Source organism: Penicillium lagena (assembly GCF_028827675.1).
Source record: "Penicillium lagena strain IBT 129212 chromosome Unknown utg000003l_segment0_segment0, whole genome shotgun sequence".
NCBI lineage: Eukaryota > Fungi > Ascomycota > Eurotiomycetes > Eurotiales > Aspergillaceae > Penicillium > Penicillium lagena.
The window spans coordinates 2549384-2567291 of record NW_026623224.1 but is presented as its reverse complement, the minus strand read 5'-3'; the positions used below and the strand labels follow the sequence as shown (position 1 = coordinate 2567291).

Below are 17908 nucleotides of genomic sequence, written 5' to 3'. Positions count from 1 at the left end.
TTGGATAGTCTGGGGTTGAAGAAGAGAACCCCGCACACGCTGGGCGACACAAAGCACTGCAGGAATTGTGTACACAAGAGAGTGTAAGGTTTTATCTCCGCTGGTCAATGCGACAGAAGAGCCTGCTCCTTCACCTGGCCGAAGCTTCACGGTAAAACCAGGGGAGAACGGTGACGTCGGAGGGGGCAGGAGCGCAGAGAGCTTGGCGCTAGTGCGGGCAGATCCGTGCTTTACTCGGCAATGTGAGTGGGTTCATAGAATGTTCGGGAGACCAGCGAGTGTTTCCAAGTTCAAGAATGTGGTTTGCAGGCGAAGAAAGCAACCAGAAAGCAACAATAGAGAGACAAAGGGAGAGAGTCTTATCAGCTGCCTGCGCTGCCCCTTCCGGCTTAGGGCGGGGTGTTTCTGCCTGAGGCAGAACATAATAGTCCGGCTTGAACGCTGCTCATCTGCCCGGTCGTTGCAACAACTCGGTCGAAAAAGGAAAAAGAGAGCCAAATCCCTCAGCCAAGCCAATTGAAGCCATTGACTGCCCCTGTGGATGACTCTGACTGCCACACCCCCCCACTGGATCCGTGTTCTGTCCCGCCTGGCCATCTGCTCCACACTCATCCTGGCTCTCAGTGTCGCCCTGAAATCCCACGTTCGCCTGGGTCTTCTTTCCCACCACCTCGCCCACCCCTTCTCCACCGCCACCACCACCACAATCATGTCGTACGAGAAAGAACGCTACATTGCCGAGCTGGCCGTCCAGCGCGCCTCCATCCTCACCCAAAAGGTCTTCTTCGAAAAGGCCAAGGGCACCGTCTCCAAGGACGACAAGTCGCCCGTCACCATCGGCGATTTCGGCGCCCAGGCCCTCATCATCCAGGCCATCCGCAAGAATTTCCCCAACGATGAGATCGTTGCCGAAGAGGAGGCGAGCTCCCTGCGCGAGGACAAGGCCCTCAGCGCCGAGATCTGGGGTCTGGTCAAAGACATCAAGCTGGACGACGCCGAGAGCGACAATGTTCTGGGCGGCCCCCTGCCCAGCGAGGAGAGGATGCTGGACATCATCGATGAGGGCAAGAGCGCCGGTGGTGCCACAGGCCGCATCTGGGCTTTGGACCCTATCGACGGCACCAAGGGTTTCCTGCGCGGCGGCCAGTACGCCGTCTGTCTCGGCTTGATTGTCGACGGCGACGTCAAGGTCGGTGCCATTGGCACCCCCAACTTGCCGGTGGATGACTCCGCTACCATTGATGCCAGCACGGGCGCACAGCAGACCGGCAGCGCCGTCAACGGAGTGCTCTTCTCTGCCGTGCAGGGCCAGGGCTCGACGTCGCGCCCTCTGGCGAACGGCGCCCTCGCCCCCAGCAAGGCGATCTCCATGCGCGCCGTTCCCGACATCGCCAAGGCTGTCTTCTGCGAGGGTGTTGAGGCCGGCCACTCGGCCCAGGGCGACAATGCCGCCGTCGCCGAGCGCCTGGGAATCACCGCTCCGAGCGTGCGACTGGACTCGCAGGCCAAGTACTGCTCCATTGCTCGGGGCGCCGGTGACATCTACCTCCGCCTGCCGGTCAAGAAGGACTACCAGGAGAAGATCTGGGATCACGCCGCTGGTGATATCATTGTGCGTGAGGCTGGTGGCCAGGTGACGGATATCTATGGCGCCCGGTTGGATTTCAGCAAGGGCCGGACCTTGGCTGCCAACAAGGGCGTGGTTGCTGCGCCAAAAGATCTGCAGGACCAGGTGATCGATGCCGTCAAGGTGGTGTTGAAGTTGTAAAGAGTCGCGCTTGATGCGTGATAGACGTATATAGCTAGATGTCCGCCACGTGTTGGTGCTTTGATCAATAAAAGATTTTGGCCAATTCTCTGAGATTGCTGTTTACGTAGGATAAAATTGTAGGTGGATAGAAAATTAAATGGCCTTCAGAAGAATCCGAAGTGCCAGGTCAAAGTGTGAAAGAAAGAAATATATGTCGATAAGAGAGTATAGAAATACACAGAAAACAAGCCATTTCCCAAACCCACAAATGCGCCATAGATCTATTTGATCTTCTTCGCCTTCAACTTGATCGTCTCCCCATTCACAAAGATACCCTTGCCCTTGTACGGCTCCGGCCGCCTCCACTCGCGAATCTTAGCCGCGAACTGCGTCACAGTCCTCTTGTCCACGCTCTCTAACAGAATCCGCGTCGGCTGGGGCGTGCTAGCCTCGACACCTTGCGGAATACCGAGCTCAATCGGGTGCGAGTATCCAACCTTGAGGGACACGAACTTTTGCCCTTCGTACTCCGGCTTGACCGTCGTGGCCGTGGTCTCGATGGTCGCCCTGTATCCGACACCCACCAGACTCAGGATGCAGATGTGGCCCTCTGATACGCCGAGGATGTGGTTTTGGAGGAGTGCGCGGGTTGTGCCTGGAATAAGGGGAATGGGTATTAGAGATAATGTACCAATTGAATTGGGTGCAAGAAAAACGAAGAAGAAAAAACTTACCCCACATAGCACGCTGGTGAGCAATCGTCGAATCTAACACGGAGAGGGTGGCTTTGCGGCCGGCTTCGTCGTAGTTGACGTTAAGAAAGGAAGGGACGCTAAGGGTCATGTTCCCTGGAGACCAAACGTTAGCAGGGCATTCAATTCAATGTCTCCCTCCGCGAACAGGGACACCTACCCCGAGGACCCTGGATCTCGACAGCGACCTTGGGAATGTCTTTTCCTCTCGAGCGGAACAGGGACTTGGGGAGATCAACGAGGGACATGGACACTTCGGGCGGAATAGAGATGGCCGCGCCGCCGACTCGGGACTGCGCCGGAGAGGTCGTGGAGAAGCATTGTGACCGGAGCGACGAGAACGCAGGCGTAAGGAAAAGAGGCAAGGAGCCGCGTCGACTGGGCTCGCGAAGGAGTCGGGCGCAGCGTTGGGGGAGGAGAGTCGCCATGACTGCGCGTATTGGAACTGAGGATGATGAGTGTCCGATCTCTCGATTTTGTCCGCAGGTTGCCCGATTGGGTTAGAATGTCACGTGCTCTTTGTTCTATAGAGAGGGATCGATATGATTTTTTTTTTTGGCTTGTCGAGGGTACTTTGGAATATGTCTGATTACTTTCTCGATATTTCATAGAGCATTATTTAGGTGGCTGATAATCTGAGTTGAGCTCACCCCGGATCTCACTTCTCTTGCTTCATGCCGTGCCCATTATCTCTTCAACGCCAAGATTCTAATCTGAATAGCATTTCACCAGCAGCGAGGATTTCAGGAGAGAAAAGATAAAAGCGAAGAGTGAGACCAAGGTGTGCCTGCACTTGCATTCGACTGGTCTCAATCATCCTCAACGCCCGTCTCTCTCTTGAGACCTAACCTTCAGCCCATCTCTTGTCCAGTATTCTCTTCCTTCGTTGTTTCTCCCCATTCAACTGATCAGTCGAGAACAGAATCTCGCTAGATCATACTGCTTTACCGCGCAATTAACATCTCTCATCGTGTCTTTCAGCACCATGACCTTCTCTCGATTGATTCACATCCTCCTCCTCATGCTCCTTTATTTGTCATGCTTCGTTATCGCGTCCTCACTGTTTAGCTTTGGCACTGGGAGGAGAGTTTCAAGTGGAGGTAAAGTTGCTCATATGAAGCCCATCTTCATTTACTGACACTCAGAAAGAGAACCAGACTCCTCCCAATGATCTGTCGGCGCGTCTCGGCATGGTTTCATACTTCGGATCCAACGTGCATGAGCAGGACGCGATCTTTACCGAAGCAGCGCAAATCTTGGACTCGATGGCATCTTCTCCTTCCTGCAACCGCATCGCAGCAATGAGACTACTCACATCTTGCCAGACCGTGGGCAATGGCAAGGGCAGTGACGCTGATACTCACGAGGTGCTTGATCTGATACGATCCGTCTATGCGGCGCGACTTGCAATCTGTGAGCTCCAAGGCACGGGTACCGTGATTCCCTCTGCGTGTATCCCCGTGACAGTCTCGCCTCCCGCTGCTGGCACAGGTCGATTCGGATTCCCAACCAAATCCGCACCTCCAGACACGGGCAGAGACTCAATTCCAATGGAGCTTCTGGAGCCATGTCTCCAGGCATTAGAGTCGCGGCCTCAGTGGTGGACTTCCTACAGCAACAGTCGACAGAACGCCATGGTTATCTGCCAAGCTACGCGAATGGAACGAGAAAAGGAAGAGCTGCTGGATTTGCACCGCTCAATAGTGAAGAGCAGCGTGAAGCTCAATACTGGACTGCACGAAGCTCTGTTGAATGCGACAGCGCAGGCTGTCCGGAACCAAGCGTTTATGGAATCTGTGGATGCTTTACAGACGCAATTTGTTTCGGGCCTTGAAGAAGCGCAAGTGCGCTTCAAAGGCAGTTTTGCGGATTTGCTGCAGTTAATCAAATCGGGTATCACTACCGTTACCGGTACCGTGTCAACGGCTTTGAACCATTTGCAAACCGAATCTGCTACCCTTGAGAAGGTAAGATTCTCTTTCTGTCTTGTTTCGTCGAAGTTACAACTTCTAACATCATTATAGAGCATCCGAAGCACGTCGGACCAGGCTCATTTGCTACAAAAGACTCTTCGAACGGTGAATGATGAGGCACTGGTCAGGTCGAAGGATGTACTCCTGGCCCATGAACAAAATGCTCTAATCCACAAGGATCTTGCAAATTCCTTGAGCCTCTCGCTGGAATCTCTTAGGGAAACAGATGTGGTCAACCTCTACCGACGCATTGAAAGTGTTGATGCCGCTCTGGTGAGTATTTATCTCTGAATTTTCCTGAAAAAAGCTGCCCGAACTAACCGACAAAACAGGAATGGCTGATCACCCGGATGGATCTGATACTATCACAGGAGAATAAGATGATTGAGGTATGAACCCTAGGTATATCTTGGCCTAGTCCCGTCTAATATTCTGAAGCGGCTCCAAAATATGGAAACGTCTATGCAGCAATCGGAGACGACAGCCAGAGAGTTGCAAAAAGCTCAGCTCTTGCAATCTGAAGCCATACTTGCCCAGTCTGAGGCTCAAGAGACCACCCTGCTCAATGCCAATAATTCTAAGGCACTCATCGATCAAACTGCCATTATTGCCGCTGATTTACTATCCAAGATCGAAGAAACAAGCCTCAAATTTCGCCAAACCTCCAGTTTCCTCGGCTATCTGTGGGGAATCGGAGACTGGATTTCAGGCGCTCTTTGCGTCTTTCTTATACTGGCTCTCATCTCAGGTATGAAAAATGGTTTCTTCGAATGTCTGTTCCAGATATGAACTGTCGCTAATTCATGTTCCTCGGTGGGTTTAGTTATCAACATATTCTTGCACTTTCTCTGGCCAATCTCCCGTGGGCGGGCGGCTAAATAACGACACATACTTTTCGCCTGCATTCTGCTGTTTTATACCCTATCGCTATTTCGCCATATATCTTCAGCCTCCCGAGAGACGGCATGACGGCCTCGCACTTTGACTTCTTGCTGCTTTAGCTCCACGCATTCTTCTTCTACGATCATCAATTTATTTTGTATCTTCGCTTCCGCTTCTTTCTTGACAAACCTCCAATTTCCAAAATATCCCTTGTAGATGTTAAAGATCATGCTGAAAATAATCTGCTTCTAGCACGCTTAACCTCGCCCACTGTGCTAGTTCCTTTTCGCCGAGGCATGTTTCATGATGATCAAGCTTTATTCTAGCCAAGTGCCGTGTTCAACAGCCAGCACCCCCGCATTTATGGAGATCTTCATTCCCCAGACTGAATGCACCGGTACCATCGAATATCGGGCTACAATGATCGCTATTGTCTCCACTCGGGTCTCAAAGTCCCGGCCTCTGTCTGGTCAACTTGTCTCCCAGATCACCTTAGATCCCGCATTTCGTTGGCTGTCCCCCGTATTTTGCCCCACACAGGCACCGGGTTATCCTCGGAGTTTCCAAGTTGGCTTTGTGTCTGCATCAATCACAATGCACATCGGGAGTTAATGAGGGCACGCTTGCCGAACTCCGGCTTGCTTTTACTTCTAGAGCTCCGTTGTCATAAAGCCAGTATGGGGATGCCGAGGCTGATTCAAGCTATATAGCGTCGCTTGAAGTTGCAATGTCGACTTCCGTGCAAGTTGACTCAGACATTTACTTGGACGCAAGTGCTGAAGATGACTCGTATTTGCAATTTGCCCCTTCTGGCTCTGGGCTCTCTCGCCCTTGCCAACCAGGAGGCTTTCAAGTCCAAATGTTCGCGATTCGCCAATGAAATCGATCTACCCAACGTGAAGGTCAATTTTGTGGACTTTGTCCCTGGAGGCACGAATTTGTCGTTGGCCGACAATCCGCCCAGCTGCGATGCAAGCTACCAATCAGTCTCCGTTGATCTGTGTCGCGTTACTATGGCTGTCTCTACATCTGAGAGCAGTGAAATCACGCTCGAGGCCTGGTTCCCGCGTGAATACACGGGCCGCTTCCTGAGTACTGGAAATGGCGGTCTTTCTGGATGTATGTACAATTTAACCGTATGGTAGTTGTTGCTAAATTTGCTCCAGGCATCCAGTACTACGACCTTGCCTACACGGCGCAATTGGGCTTTGCTACCGTCGGTGCTAACAATGGTCACAACGGAACGTCTGGGGAGCCTTTTTTCCATCACCCGGAGGTGATCAAGGATTTCGCATATCGCTCCGTCCACACAGGCGTTGTGGTCGGCAAGGAACTCACCAAGAAGTTCTACGATGAGGGGTTCAAGAAGAGCTACTATCTCGGCTGCTCAACTGGAGGTCGTCAGGGATGGAAGTCAGTCCAGAAATATCCAAATGACTTCGACGGCGTGGTGGCTGGATCACCGGCAATCAACTTCATCAACTTACTCTCGTGGAGCGCGCATTTCTACCCCATTACTGGACCGCCATCTTCTGACACGTATCTTTCCCCCGCAGAGTGGAAGGTCGTTCATGAGGAGATCCTCCGGCAATGCGACACAATCGACGGCGCCAAGGATGGCATTATAGAAGATCCAACTCTCTGTCGCCCGATCCTACAAACACTGATCTGTCCATCCCACACTTCCAACGATCCCACCTGCCTCTCCAGTGCCCAGGTGCAGACCGCTCAGCAGATACTGTCCCCACTGTACGGTGTAAATGGCACTCTTCTATATCCCCAGATGCAGCCCGGTTCCGAGATCCTTGCCGCGCCAATCATGTATAACGGCCAGCCCTTCGCCTATAGCGACGACTGGTACCGGTACGTTGTATACAACGACCCGTCCTGGAGCGGCACCACCTGGACAGTCCAAGATGCCGCAGTCGCACTAGCCCAAAACCCATACAACATCCAGACATGGGACGGCGACCTGTCTCCCTTCCGCAACGCCGGCGGCAAGGTGCTCCATTACCACGGCATGCAAGACCAGCTGATCAGCTCCGAAGATTCCAAGCTGTACTATGCCCACGTCTCAGACACAATGAAGCTGCCTCCCCCGGACCTGGACGAGTTCTACCGCTTTTTCACTATCAGCGGCATGGGCCACTGCGGAGCCGGTGATGGTGCCTATGGCATCGGCCAGGGAGTCGGTACCTATGATGGCAATGATCCTGAAGATAATGTGCTCATGGCTATGGTTAAATGGGTTGAGGAAGGTGTGCCGCCTGAGACGGTGCGTGGAGCTAAGTTCGTCGATGGTCCTGGGTCTGCGGTGGAGTATAAGCGCAAGCACTGCAGGTATCCGCGTCGGAATGTTTATAAGGGCCCTGGGAACTGGACGGATGAGAATGCATGGGAGTGTATTATTTAGGTCTTTGGAGAAGGCATTTCCGTCTTTCCCATTCTTCATTTCAGTGCCGGCTTCTTCCGTCAACATGTATATCTTTCGAAGGTGCAATGTCATTTTGAATTTAGGAATGTTGAAGGTGCTAACACTCCATATTCATCCCGACAGCCAGGGTATTCTTCATAGCTGCGCGTTGCACATTGATACGACTTAGTGTAGTGAGACGATCGAGATTGGGCGAACCAAGCCTGTGACTTTCCAAAGCAAGTCTCTCGAAAATAATCATCAGCTGACTGGCTTCTCCTGGGGCCAGAGCACACCGAAATGGCGAAACTTGGGAGGTATCTGACAGGACAAGCTGAGCGCTGTAGTCTTAGACCTGGATATTGTCCGTGACCGGTCTAAGGTATGCAACTGATACAGAAATTCCGGGCTTCATATCGCCATGCCTGATGCTCATCTGCCTGAGGAGCCTTTGGGAGAGAAGGGCTTTAAGAGACGGGGGAAATTGCTTATGGTATTACAGTTGAAAATGACGATCACTTAACGGAAGACCCTTTAGGAGTACTTTCTGTGTTGGAGCTGGAGTGGTTGCCTGGGAGGCATCTAGATCACGCTTTCGTTTGTAAGGCTTCGTCGAGTTGGGAGTTGTCATCTTGGTGGCTGACTTGGTAGCCTTGGATCCGGCCATCCTTTCAAAGCACATACATTCCTCAGCGCTTTCATGGGAGAAGAGCAAATTCCACACACTTTTTGTGCCGGCAGAAGTCAGCTGTGAGTCACCGCTTTGATACCCACCGCCCCTTGTTGATGCGGAGCGCGTACGGGTGCAACTATCGCATCGATGTGGTAGAAATACCGGCGAATGGATTTGGCTAGGCGTTCCTAACAGGTCCTTGGTTTATTAGCCATGGATAACACACTGATACCAATCATTTAATTCTGTTGGTTTTCGTTGGCCGAGAACTACACCCACCATGCCGTATAACATTGCGTGAGCTCTATGGGTCCCTCCCCGTCTCAATGGTACTAGAAGAACAAATCTGAGCTAACATGATCTTGCTCGACATTCAGTATGGTCTGTGACTTCTTTTTCCCCCAGTCGGGTATGCTCCTCCTTAATTATAGTGGTCTCGTGGATACTTTCATTATTACTAACGGAGCATAGGGGGAATTGAGAGTCACATATACCAACTGTCGTCCGTGAGTGATCAACAAAACATTTCTGCTATGGGCTCTTTGCCACTTGTACTTACCTTTTTTAGAAACTGATTGATCGCGGCCATAAAGTCATCGTCATCACCCATGCATACAAAGGTCGAACAGGTGTCCGGTATCTGACGAATGGACTCAAGATCTACCACGTTCCTTTTCTCGTTATCTACCGCGAGACCACCTTCCCAACCGTCTTCTCCTTCTTCCCGATTTTTCGAAACATTGTAATTCGAGAACAAATAGAGATCGTCCATGGTCATCAAAGTCTTAGCAGCTTCTGTGGTGAAGCTATCCTCCATGCGCGTACAATGGGCCTACGAACCGTTTTCACCGACCACTCTCTTTTTGGATTTGCCGACGCTGCCTCGATCCTTACTAACAAGCTTCTCAAATTCACGTTGAGTGACATTGATCATGCTATCTGTGTCAGTCATACTTGGTACGTTATTGACACAAACACCAACTCTAAAGGCGAAGAGCGACTAACTTGCAGCAGCAAGGAGAATACGGTCCTTCGAGCTTCATTGGATCCATTAATGGTATCAGTGATCCCCAATGCTGTCGTTGCAGAGAATTTCTGCCCTCTCTCATATGCGCCTCGTGCCTCAGATCACGTCCCATCTTCTCCGGCCGATCCACGACCATCATCCGCACCAATCGGGCCCAATGACACGATCACAATTGTGGTCATCTCCCGTCTTTTCTATAACAAAGGCACGGATCTATTGGTCGCGGCCATTCCTCGAATCCTCGCCCTTAATCCCAATACCCGCTTTATCATTGCTGGCTCCGGTCCGAAAGCTATCGACCTTGAACAGATGCTGGAACGGAATGTCCTGCAAGACAAGGTTGAGATGCTAGGATCAGTACGTCACGAAGAAGTTCGGGATGTTATGGTACGAGGCCACATTTACCTACACCCTAGCTTAACAGAAGCCTTTGGCACAGTCATTGTCGAAGCCGCTAGTTGTGGGTTATATGTGGTCTGTACTCGAGTTGGAGGTATCCCTGAGGTACTTCCACAGCATATGACTACGTTTGCGAAACCAGAGGAGGATGACCTGGTTGTTGCTACAAGTAAGGCAATCGCAGCCCTACGCTCGAACAAAGTACGGACCGACCGGTTCCACGACCAGGTGAAAATGATGTATTCATGGCAGGATGTGGCCGAGCGTACAGAGCGGGTCTACCAAGGCATTACGGGCGATATATCCCCAGAGGAATTCTATGGCTATTACCCAGGACAGGGCAGGGAGGCGAGTAGTGACAGAGTTCGCAGCTTTGCCCTCATTGACCGGCTCAAACGATACTATGGCTGTGGTGTCTGGGCAGGCAAGCTGTTCTGTCTGTGTGTTGTGACTGATTTCCTACTCTATGTTTTCCTCGAGATGTGGTTTCCCCGTGCCAATATCGACATTGCAAGAAGCTGGCCAAAAAAACAGGGGCAAGAAAAATCTCGTCCATCAGCCATTCCCCTCGATTCTCAGTCTCAATTCTGAGGGCAGTTGGTGAAAACAGCAGATTCTGTGATCTAGATACTCAAGATGTACTATATCGTGCTTCTATTCCACATTACATCGCCGGTGTAGATGCAGTCTATTGCTCGAGGATTATTTATTGCATTAAACTGACATCCTCTGTATCGTCCTCGCCGGCCGCCAACCATTCGACTGCCCAGCCCTTCACATCCCAAACCTCCACTAGGACTAGGTCCGCTTCATCGAACCCTACGCCTTCGTCGTCCCCGATATCAAGTGGCTACCCTGTCCCAGTGATGCGGACTGACGACGGGGGATCAGTCTCGGGCTACTATTTGGATCATCTTGGACTGAAGGACGTAGCAGTTCTCTTCGTCTCAACCTTCGCCCCACAGGCGGAGAACTTTGCCGACAAAGCAACGGAGTTTGTCTACACGGCGAAGCGGGCCGGAAAGACGAAGTTAATCATTGATCTGTCATCCAACCTGGGCGGCTCACCTTACTTGGGGGTAGACCTCTTCAAACTGTTCTTCCCCAACCATCATGCGTACACTGCTACTCGATTCCGTGCCCATGAAGCCTCAGATCTCGTCGGCAAGGCACTATCGAAGATCAAAACCACGCAGTCAACAGTCATTGCGGAATCTTACAGTTTTGACTTATCTACCATGGTAACGCCAGACCAGCAGTCCAATTTCACAAGTTGGGCGGATGCTTTCAGCCCGCTGAAGAGCTCGGCACCCCAGTATCCTCTTTAATGGCCTTGGGCAATTTTACGCTGATGTCAGCCGAGGGCTCTTCTATTCGTGGATATGGCCCTGCAAAGCAGAAAGAAACTATGGCACCGTTTGCCGCCGAAGATATTATCATGGTATGTCCGATTTGTGAGTATTCGATGGGCCCTTGCATTGTTAACAGGATATGGATCCTAATTCTAGGTCACAAACGGAGTCTGCATGTCCACCTGTGCGACCTTCGCTGAGCTCATGAAGAACAGTGGGCAGGTTAAAAGTCTGGTATTCGGTGGTCGACCCCACAATGGACCAATGCAAGCCATTGGAGGTACCAAGGGCGAGGAGGACATCTCTAGTGGCATGCTTCCCCTGCTGTATCAAGAAGCCCTGGATGCGGCAACCAATGCCACTCAAGAGGGCAATCCCACTCTCACTGACGCGCAACCGAAGCGCCTTAAGGAGATCACACTCGCAGCTAATGAACAAGGTCCTTTGACAGGACTTGAGACGATCAGTGTCAACTTCCTCAATGGCTACCGGCCTGGCCAGGAGCATATGCCTCTCCAGTTCATCTATGAGCCAGCCGATTACCGTCTTTTCTATACCTGGGAAACCCTCTCCCACCTTGCCACAGCTTGGGCAGCGGCAGCCAGGACAGTCTGGGGCAATGGTCTGTTGGTTAATAGGATGTCCTCACACGCCTCTCAGCACCACCGCAGAGCGCATTTGCATGCTTGAGTGATATTTCCTGTTCTACTTGCTTGATAGGAGAACAGTAATGAAAAGTAATCACTCATCCTACCCATCCTACAAAGCTCGATTCTCTCATTCCACTTCATGTAATTGAAGGGACAGTTTCGATTGTAAAATATGCAATTCGTAAGGGATCGCGTCAGAAATCCGTCCACCGTTCTCTAAATCGAGAGGACCTGCATTGAAATCGATTGGCCAAACATCACCAGATCCCTGCTCACTCTCCTGAGTCACTTGAATTTGCTAATACTCCAGCGCCCCCAGCTCTACGGCGAGTCTAGCAAGACTAGGGGGCAAGTTGATCAGTTGGCAGAAATTAAATTCTAGAAACATGTGATGAAGCAAAAGCAAGGGAATCAATGAAATATAAGTACATATAAATGGAATCATAACCCCAAAAAAATATACTCAGAAAGGTGAGAGTATGCACCTTGCGCGGGCTGCGGCTGCGTCTGGCTAGCACGGTTCACCAAATCGTTTGGTTTCCAGTGATTCCAAGAGCTGCAGGATGATGGCTTGTCAATCAGCAAAGAACAGCACGAAGTCAATGAAGTTTGGTTATGGAATGTCAATGGTGCCACGTCAACTACAGGTGAACAACATGAGATACTGTGGCACGTTCCAACAGCACTGATCATCTGTTTGGTGACGGCCAGAAGCGTAATAATAGCATCATTGCGATACAAACTCAAAAGTAATGAAAACCCAGTAGGACTATCCTTTCCTCGACCCCCATTACTCCCATAAGCTTACTATGGCCAAGGTTCTGGAAGAGATACAGTATGAGATGATTAATGAATATATGTCAGTGCCCATAGTGGCATCGACGTATTAATTGAGTGATTTTGCGCCTGAGCTAGGCAGAGGATATCAAACTGGTGGACAGGACGCTTTTCGTGTCGTCAATGATGCGGGAAAAGAAGAAAAGAAACAAAAGAAAAGCCATCCCCGTTTCTTGTTACTCTTCGACTTGATCGGCCCAACTGCCGCGCACAGGTGACAAGGAGTCAAGCTTGTCAAGCTTAGGCAACTCAGACCCTGTTGTCGAGGTAGTATCTAGCTTTTTGGTTTCAACGGGAAGAGCAGGGAATTCTGCTTCGTTATTCGCACTGGGAGCAGTGGGCAATGGACTCTTTTTGGAAGGTCCCGCGGAAGGCGAGCGTCCTCGGCCACGACCACCTCGACCACCACCACGTCCACGCCCGCGGCGACTTGGCGAGTCGCCAGTCAAATCATCCGGTGAACGAGTGTCGAAGTCACGTCGCGCATATCCCGACACACCGCCGTGCATGCCCCGTCTGAACTGACTCCCACTACCGCGCGGATTATAGTCCTCCTCTTGTTTCTGCGAATCCCACTCCCGGCCACCAACGGCCTTAAGCTTGCGCTGGCGATTTTGTTCACGCTCTTTGTCCATAACTCGGCGATTTGCTTGTTCCTGACGACGCTTCTCGGCTGCGACCTGCTCCCGTTCCAGGAACGATGCCTCATCTGCTTCAGCGCGAGCGTGAGCAGCTGCCTTTTTGGCCGCGTTTTCCTTGGCAGCTGCAATGCGCTTTGACAATTCTTCCTCGGTGAGTTTTGGCTGGACATTGAATTAGTTGGTCAATTCATGGAAACGAGGGGGAGGCTTCTCCATACCTTCCTTACTCCCCCAGTGGCACTGCGATCCCCACGAACAGCCGGTACACGCTGCGCTTCAGCTCCATTAGCCGCAGCATCGGTAGTAGCTTCCTCACTCTGGCTAGACTGCTCCTTCAAACCCTCCTGGGGCTTATCGGGTGTGGCCGTCTCCTCTCGCGCGCTTTCAGCCTCAGCTACAGTCACAGGATCTCGCTCACTCTCGGGCTCAGCCGCAGTCGCAGAGGCCTTGTGCCGTGGAGCATTCTCGACACGTCCACCGCGCCCTCCGCGTCCCCGACCTCCTCGCCCCCGGCCACGGCCTCGCCCTCGTTCTGTGCCACGACTTCGTTGCGAAGCGTCCTCTCGCGCAGGCGTCTTCTCGATGGGGGTTTTTTCGACCACGGGCTCCTTTGGTGGCGCAGGCGCTGCCTCTTGGACAACTACGTCCGTCTGTGCTTGCTGCTCCGCCGACACTGGTATAATCTCATCGTCGAATAGATCGTCGGCGCCTCGGGTCTGCGCAAACTCATCCATTTCGGGTATATCTGCCATTGGTCTTTTTGTTGGCAAGAAGCTTATGATCCTAGGCGAATTGGATACACGGCGCGATACAACGCGCTCTTCGGGGCGAGACTTGGATGGGAGGAGTTCTGCGGGCAGGAAGGATTATCTGTACAAGTGCCAGAGGATAGTTGGAGGTAGGGTTATCAACAGAAGGATATCATCGGTCTTATAGATGAATCAATCGACCGCAATAATGAGGGAGAATAATCATGGAGAGCGCCGATCACAGTTCAACGGCTGTGGCTGACCGGGGGACTCACGTGACTAAACAAGTGAATAGGATGCCTATGTAGACACAACTCAACTTCTGAAAGGCAAACTGCATACCGACTGTCAAGTATTTTCAGTTTGCGGACGCCGATGACAGATATTTCAAGTTCTTATGTATCATCTCCGAAGCACAAGGGATGACTGAGGCTTGGTTCAGAGTCCGTCAACCATGCAATGAATTCAATAGAGCCGTTATCCTCTGAGTGTTTGACTACTATTGAGAGCACCAATCGATTCTAAATGGAGATAGCGAAATTTCTGCACTATAAGCTTATCTAAATGATCCTACGATAGCAATTCTTTCTTGGATGTATGAACTGTTTAATATTGGCTTAGGTATCCGAAGGCTATCACAGAATGATCGCTTCCGACATAAGCAGATTTACAAAGGAGCAAATTTTCCCATGACAGATCTAGAGGTTTCTTGATCAAATTTTCCATATTCATTTCAGCCACGAGACTGAGCTGCTAGTTCCATTCCTTTTGTTTCGGATTGGAGCTTTGTGCTAGACCAAAATTGTCTTGTACAACCTCCGATCTCACTAGGGTGTGATCCCTCATTTTTATCAGCATCGCCTGGGCGCTTTCTGCCAGTGAGGCTAATGTTAATCGACTACTTTATCTCAATTTTTCTACCACACGTATCGTCCGGCAAATCAAGGACAACTGGAAATGACGATCACTTAAAGTGACCCGGCGTCGCAGTATCCACCCATGGCACGTGGGAGGAACAGAAAAACTAATAATGACATGGGGTATCCGATCACAGCTTCGTCGCCTCCCCATAGCTTCATATTATTCAAGATGCATAACAGTTACCTTCAAAAGCATCGTTTCCGGCAGAGCTCGGCTAACAGTGCCGGTGGTTAACCGGATGCGACCAATGTCCGTTACTAATGAAAATCCCGTGGAGAAGCAATTCTCCACCTGGGGGAATCGGGGTAAGTGGGATTATTATTATCGGACAACATAAATTGCGGTCCGCCCCGATATCCGTGCGGAGTTCGTCACAGATGTGAGCATATGGGCATGCCGACGACAGAAAAGGATCTGTCCCCGTGCGAGGATGACGGTGCTTCCCAGCAGCTGCAATTGGCCACCACGAAGTACCCTGAAAATGGCGAAGCAGCCCCTAAGAGGCTCAACGGCGGGCTCGAGGCGTGGTTGAGTGTGCTCGCGTGTTTCTGTGTATTTGTCAACTCTTGGTGCGTATACTTCCCCCACGCCGACTGGGACCCAAGTTAACATACCGTCGCAGGGGTCTGTTGACGACATATGGCGCCTTTCAGGAATATTATCAAACTGAGCTGTTGTCTCATATGTCGCCGTCCACTATTTCCTGGGTGGGCAGTATCCAGGCCACCATGATTCCCATGGTCGGACTGGTGGCCGGCCCGCTAGTGGACTCAGGATATTTGCGCCCGTTGATCATGTCTGGCAGCTTCTTGATCGTGTTTGGAATGATGATGACCAGCCTCGCAACACAGTATTACCAAGTGCTTCTGGCCCAAGGCTTCTGTGTGGGAATCGGCGGCGGCATCTCGTACATTCCCTCACTTGTCGTTGTTTCCTCGCATTTCACGACAAAACGCCCGTTCGCCATCGGCTGCGCCTCCATTGGATCGAGTGTCGGTGCCGTTATCTATCCCATCATGTTCCGCAAGCTGCAGCCCAGGATTGGGTTCCCGTGGGCAGTCCGTTGCATCGGTTTCATCAGCTTGTTCCTGGCCATCGTAACTTGTTTGATTCTATGCCGGAAACCCGGCGAGAGAACGCGCGCCAGAAGTCTTATTGACTTTACGGCGTTCCGTGAGCCTCCATTCATGCTGCTATCGGTCTCCCTCACATGTGTCATGCTTGCATACTACGTGCCCATCTTCTATGTCGCCTCATATGCGCGGACAGCACTGCACACGACCGCCAACCTGTCATTCTATATGGTCGCCATCGTCAATGGATCATCCGTCGTTGGTCGTGTCGGGCCGTACTTCCTAATCACCTGGGTTAAACCAATCTACATGTTGATTTTTGCCGCAGCTGCCTCGGCCATCGCCATGTTCACCTGGATTGCGGCCACAAACATCCCCGGGTTTATTGTCTGGGCGTGCTACTGGGGTATTCTGAGTGGTGTCCATGTCACAGCTCCAACTTCTATCCTTGCGCATCCCGTGCTCACGCCAGATCCCAATTCCTTGGGTACTCGCCTAGGAATGATGTGGGGCATTTCGTCTTTCGGTGCTTTGGCGGGCACGCCTATCGCAGGAGCACTGGTGAATCTTGATCAGGCCTACTTTTTAAAGGCACAAATATTTGCAGGATGCCTGATGATCGGAGCTACAGTTTTGCAGTCATGGCCGGCTCTGAAGATCACTTGGTATGACAGGAGTCACCCTCAGCCATCGTGAGCCATTTTAATTGTTGGTCAAACACAAGTTCTGAGGTATCGACAAATGACAGGTAAATAGACATACAGGTATTAAATTTAATCAAACTCTCTAGTGGATTATAATTTAACGATTGAGCTTTGAAGGTGTTCCTGTCCTGACTCAGCTCTTCCCTCAAGCCAATAGCGCTAAAGGCCCGTATTCATGATGACTTCATCCTGCGGTGGCGGGCGTTCCCTGCTCGAGGGCAACAATGAGGTCAAGACCGAAAGCCAGTTTAAAGGCCAGGCGAATTTGGGGTCCTGTAGTATAACTAAGCCTTTGTTCCATCCGGAATTCGACTTTCAGTGATTACCGCATGGTTTATTTAAGAGTACAATATTCTCAAGTATCATATCTTAACTAACCATCACACTTGAAGCATCTTCCACCATCAAATACAACCCTTCTAAAACAATACAACCATGGGCGAACCCGACCAAGACGGCTCCAGCAGCAGCGCCAACCACCCTACGACCGCCACCTCAGGCGGCACCAGTGCCAAGCCTACACCAGCGAACAATGTCGGTGGCGGGTCTGGCTGGGGAGACAAGGGGTTCTCCAAGGGTGGCTCAGATGCCGTTCCGCGCGAGGGACTGGGGCATGTGGCCGTATGTGTCCACGATCCCTAACCCATTTGAGAAGATTATGTATAGATCGACTCACTGACATCTCCTCCATTCTTGCCGCTGGCTTTAGGCGGAGAACCCTCGATCCAGTTTCGGAAACTTCCTCGGTCTCCAGGAGCAGAAGACCCGCGCCGAAAATAAGTTCATGGACAGGGCGGACTTGGCGGCTGCCGACGCTCCGCCGACGACGGAGTCCGGGGAGCCTACTTGTGCCGGCGAGGATCATACTTTCATGCAGCGTAAACCCGGATGCTCGAACACGTTGCCTGGGTGGGAGACGGCAAAGCATGTATTTGGGGCGTAAGTTTGTTTCTGATGGTGGATTTGCTTGGATAATGTCGCTGTTGAGGATTGCATGCAGGCTTCACGGTCAAGGAAGATGAGATAGGGTGCTGAGCTTGATGACCTTTGAATTCGTTTTATCTGTATGTTTACGAAGTTTGAATGATTTACGAAGCTACACGGACACACCA

The 17908-nt window shown here is 51.4% G+C and overlaps 10 protein-coding genes across 10 annotated transcripts; 8 read left to right on the top strand and 2 right to left on the bottom strand.

Annotated features, from left to right (window-relative positions):
* Positions 1-541: 541 nt before the first annotated feature.
* On the top strand, positions 542-1768 carry N7510_006226 (3'(2'),5'-bisphosphate nucleotidase; the record flags this gene model as incomplete). The annotated part of the gene is made up of 1 exon (XM_056978152.1): positions 542-1768. The coding sequence occupies one exon, from the start codon at positions 542-544 to the stop codon at positions 1766-1768; it is 1227 nt and encodes a 408-aa protein (XP_056834184.1).
* A 263-nt stretch (positions 1769-2031) lies between these two features.
* Positions 2032-2930, bottom strand: N7510_006225 (mitochondrial 54S ribosomal protein uL6m; the record flags this gene model as incomplete). Its single annotated transcript, XM_056978151.1, has 3 exons — positions 2032-2405; positions 2485-2598; positions 2663-2930. 3 exons carry the CDS (start codon positions 2928-2930, stop codon positions 2032-2034), a joined length of 756 nt encoding a protein of 251 aa, XP_056834183.1.
* Positions 2931-3692: 762 nt separating this feature from the next.
* N7510_006224 (uncharacterized protein) lies at positions 3693-5264 on the top strand (the record flags this gene model as incomplete). The annotated part of the gene is made up of 4 exons (XM_056978150.1): positions 3693-4469; positions 4527-4748; positions 4808-4864; positions 4944-5264. The coding sequence occupies 4 exons, from the start codon at positions 3693-3695 to the stop codon at positions 5262-5264; spliced, it is 1377 nt and encodes a 458-aa protein (XP_056834182.1).
* Positions 5265-6139: 875 nt separating this feature from the next.
* Positions 6140-7770, top strand: faeB-2 (putative feruloyl esterase; the record flags this gene model as incomplete). Its single annotated transcript, XM_056978149.1, has 2 exons — positions 6140-6476; positions 6524-7770. The coding sequence occupies 2 exons, from the start codon at positions 6140-6142 to the stop codon at positions 7768-7770; spliced, it is 1584 nt and encodes a 527-aa protein (XP_056834181.1).
* Positions 7771-9269: 1499 nt separating this feature from the next.
* Positions 9270-10460, top strand: N7510_006222 (Phosphatidylinositol N-acetylglucosaminyltransferase gpi3 subunit; the record flags this gene model as incomplete). The annotated part of the gene is made up of 1 exon (XM_056978148.1): positions 9270-10460. One exon carries the CDS (start codon positions 9270-9272, stop codon positions 10458-10460), a length of 1191 nt encoding a protein of 396 aa, XP_056834180.1.
* Positions 10461-10505: 45 nt separating this feature from the next.
* On the top strand, positions 10506-11197 carry N7510_006221 (uncharacterized protein; the record flags this gene model as incomplete). The annotated part of the gene is made up of 2 exons (XM_056978147.1): positions 10506-10546; positions 10672-11197. The coding sequence occupies 2 exons, from the start codon at positions 10506-10508 to the stop codon at positions 11195-11197; spliced, it is 567 nt and encodes a 188-aa protein (XP_056834179.1).
* An 80-nt stretch (positions 11198-11277) lies between these two features.
* N7510_006220 (peptidase S41 family protein) lies at positions 11278-11911 on the top strand (the record flags this gene model as incomplete). Its single annotated transcript, XM_056978146.1, has 2 exons — positions 11278-11314; positions 11391-11911. 2 exons carry the CDS (start codon positions 11278-11280, stop codon positions 11909-11911), a joined length of 558 nt encoding a protein of 185 aa, XP_056834178.1.
* Positions 11912-12884: 973 nt separating this feature from the next.
* Positions 12885-14101, bottom strand: N7510_006219 (uncharacterized protein; the record flags this gene model as incomplete). The annotated part of the gene is made up of 2 exons (XM_056978145.1): positions 12885-13511; positions 13568-14101. The coding sequence occupies 2 exons, from the start codon at positions 14099-14101 to the stop codon at positions 12885-12887; spliced, it is 1161 nt and encodes a 386-aa protein (XP_056834177.1).
* Positions 14102-15406: 1305 nt separating this feature from the next.
* N7510_006218 (putative MFS monocarboxylate transporter) lies at positions 15407-16788 on the top strand (the record flags this gene model as incomplete). Its single annotated transcript, XM_056978144.1, has 2 exons — positions 15407-15588; positions 15642-16788. 2 exons carry the CDS (start codon positions 15407-15409, stop codon positions 16786-16788), a joined length of 1329 nt encoding a protein of 442 aa, XP_056834176.1.
* Positions 16789-17231: 443 nt separating this feature from the next.
* N7510_006217 (uncharacterized protein) lies at positions 17232-17739 on the top strand (the record flags this gene model as incomplete). The annotated part of the gene is made up of 2 exons (XM_056978143.1): positions 17232-17417; positions 17506-17739. 2 exons carry the CDS (start codon positions 17232-17234, stop codon positions 17737-17739), a joined length of 420 nt encoding a protein of 139 aa, XP_056834175.1.
* Positions 17740-17908: the final 169 nt, after the last annotated feature.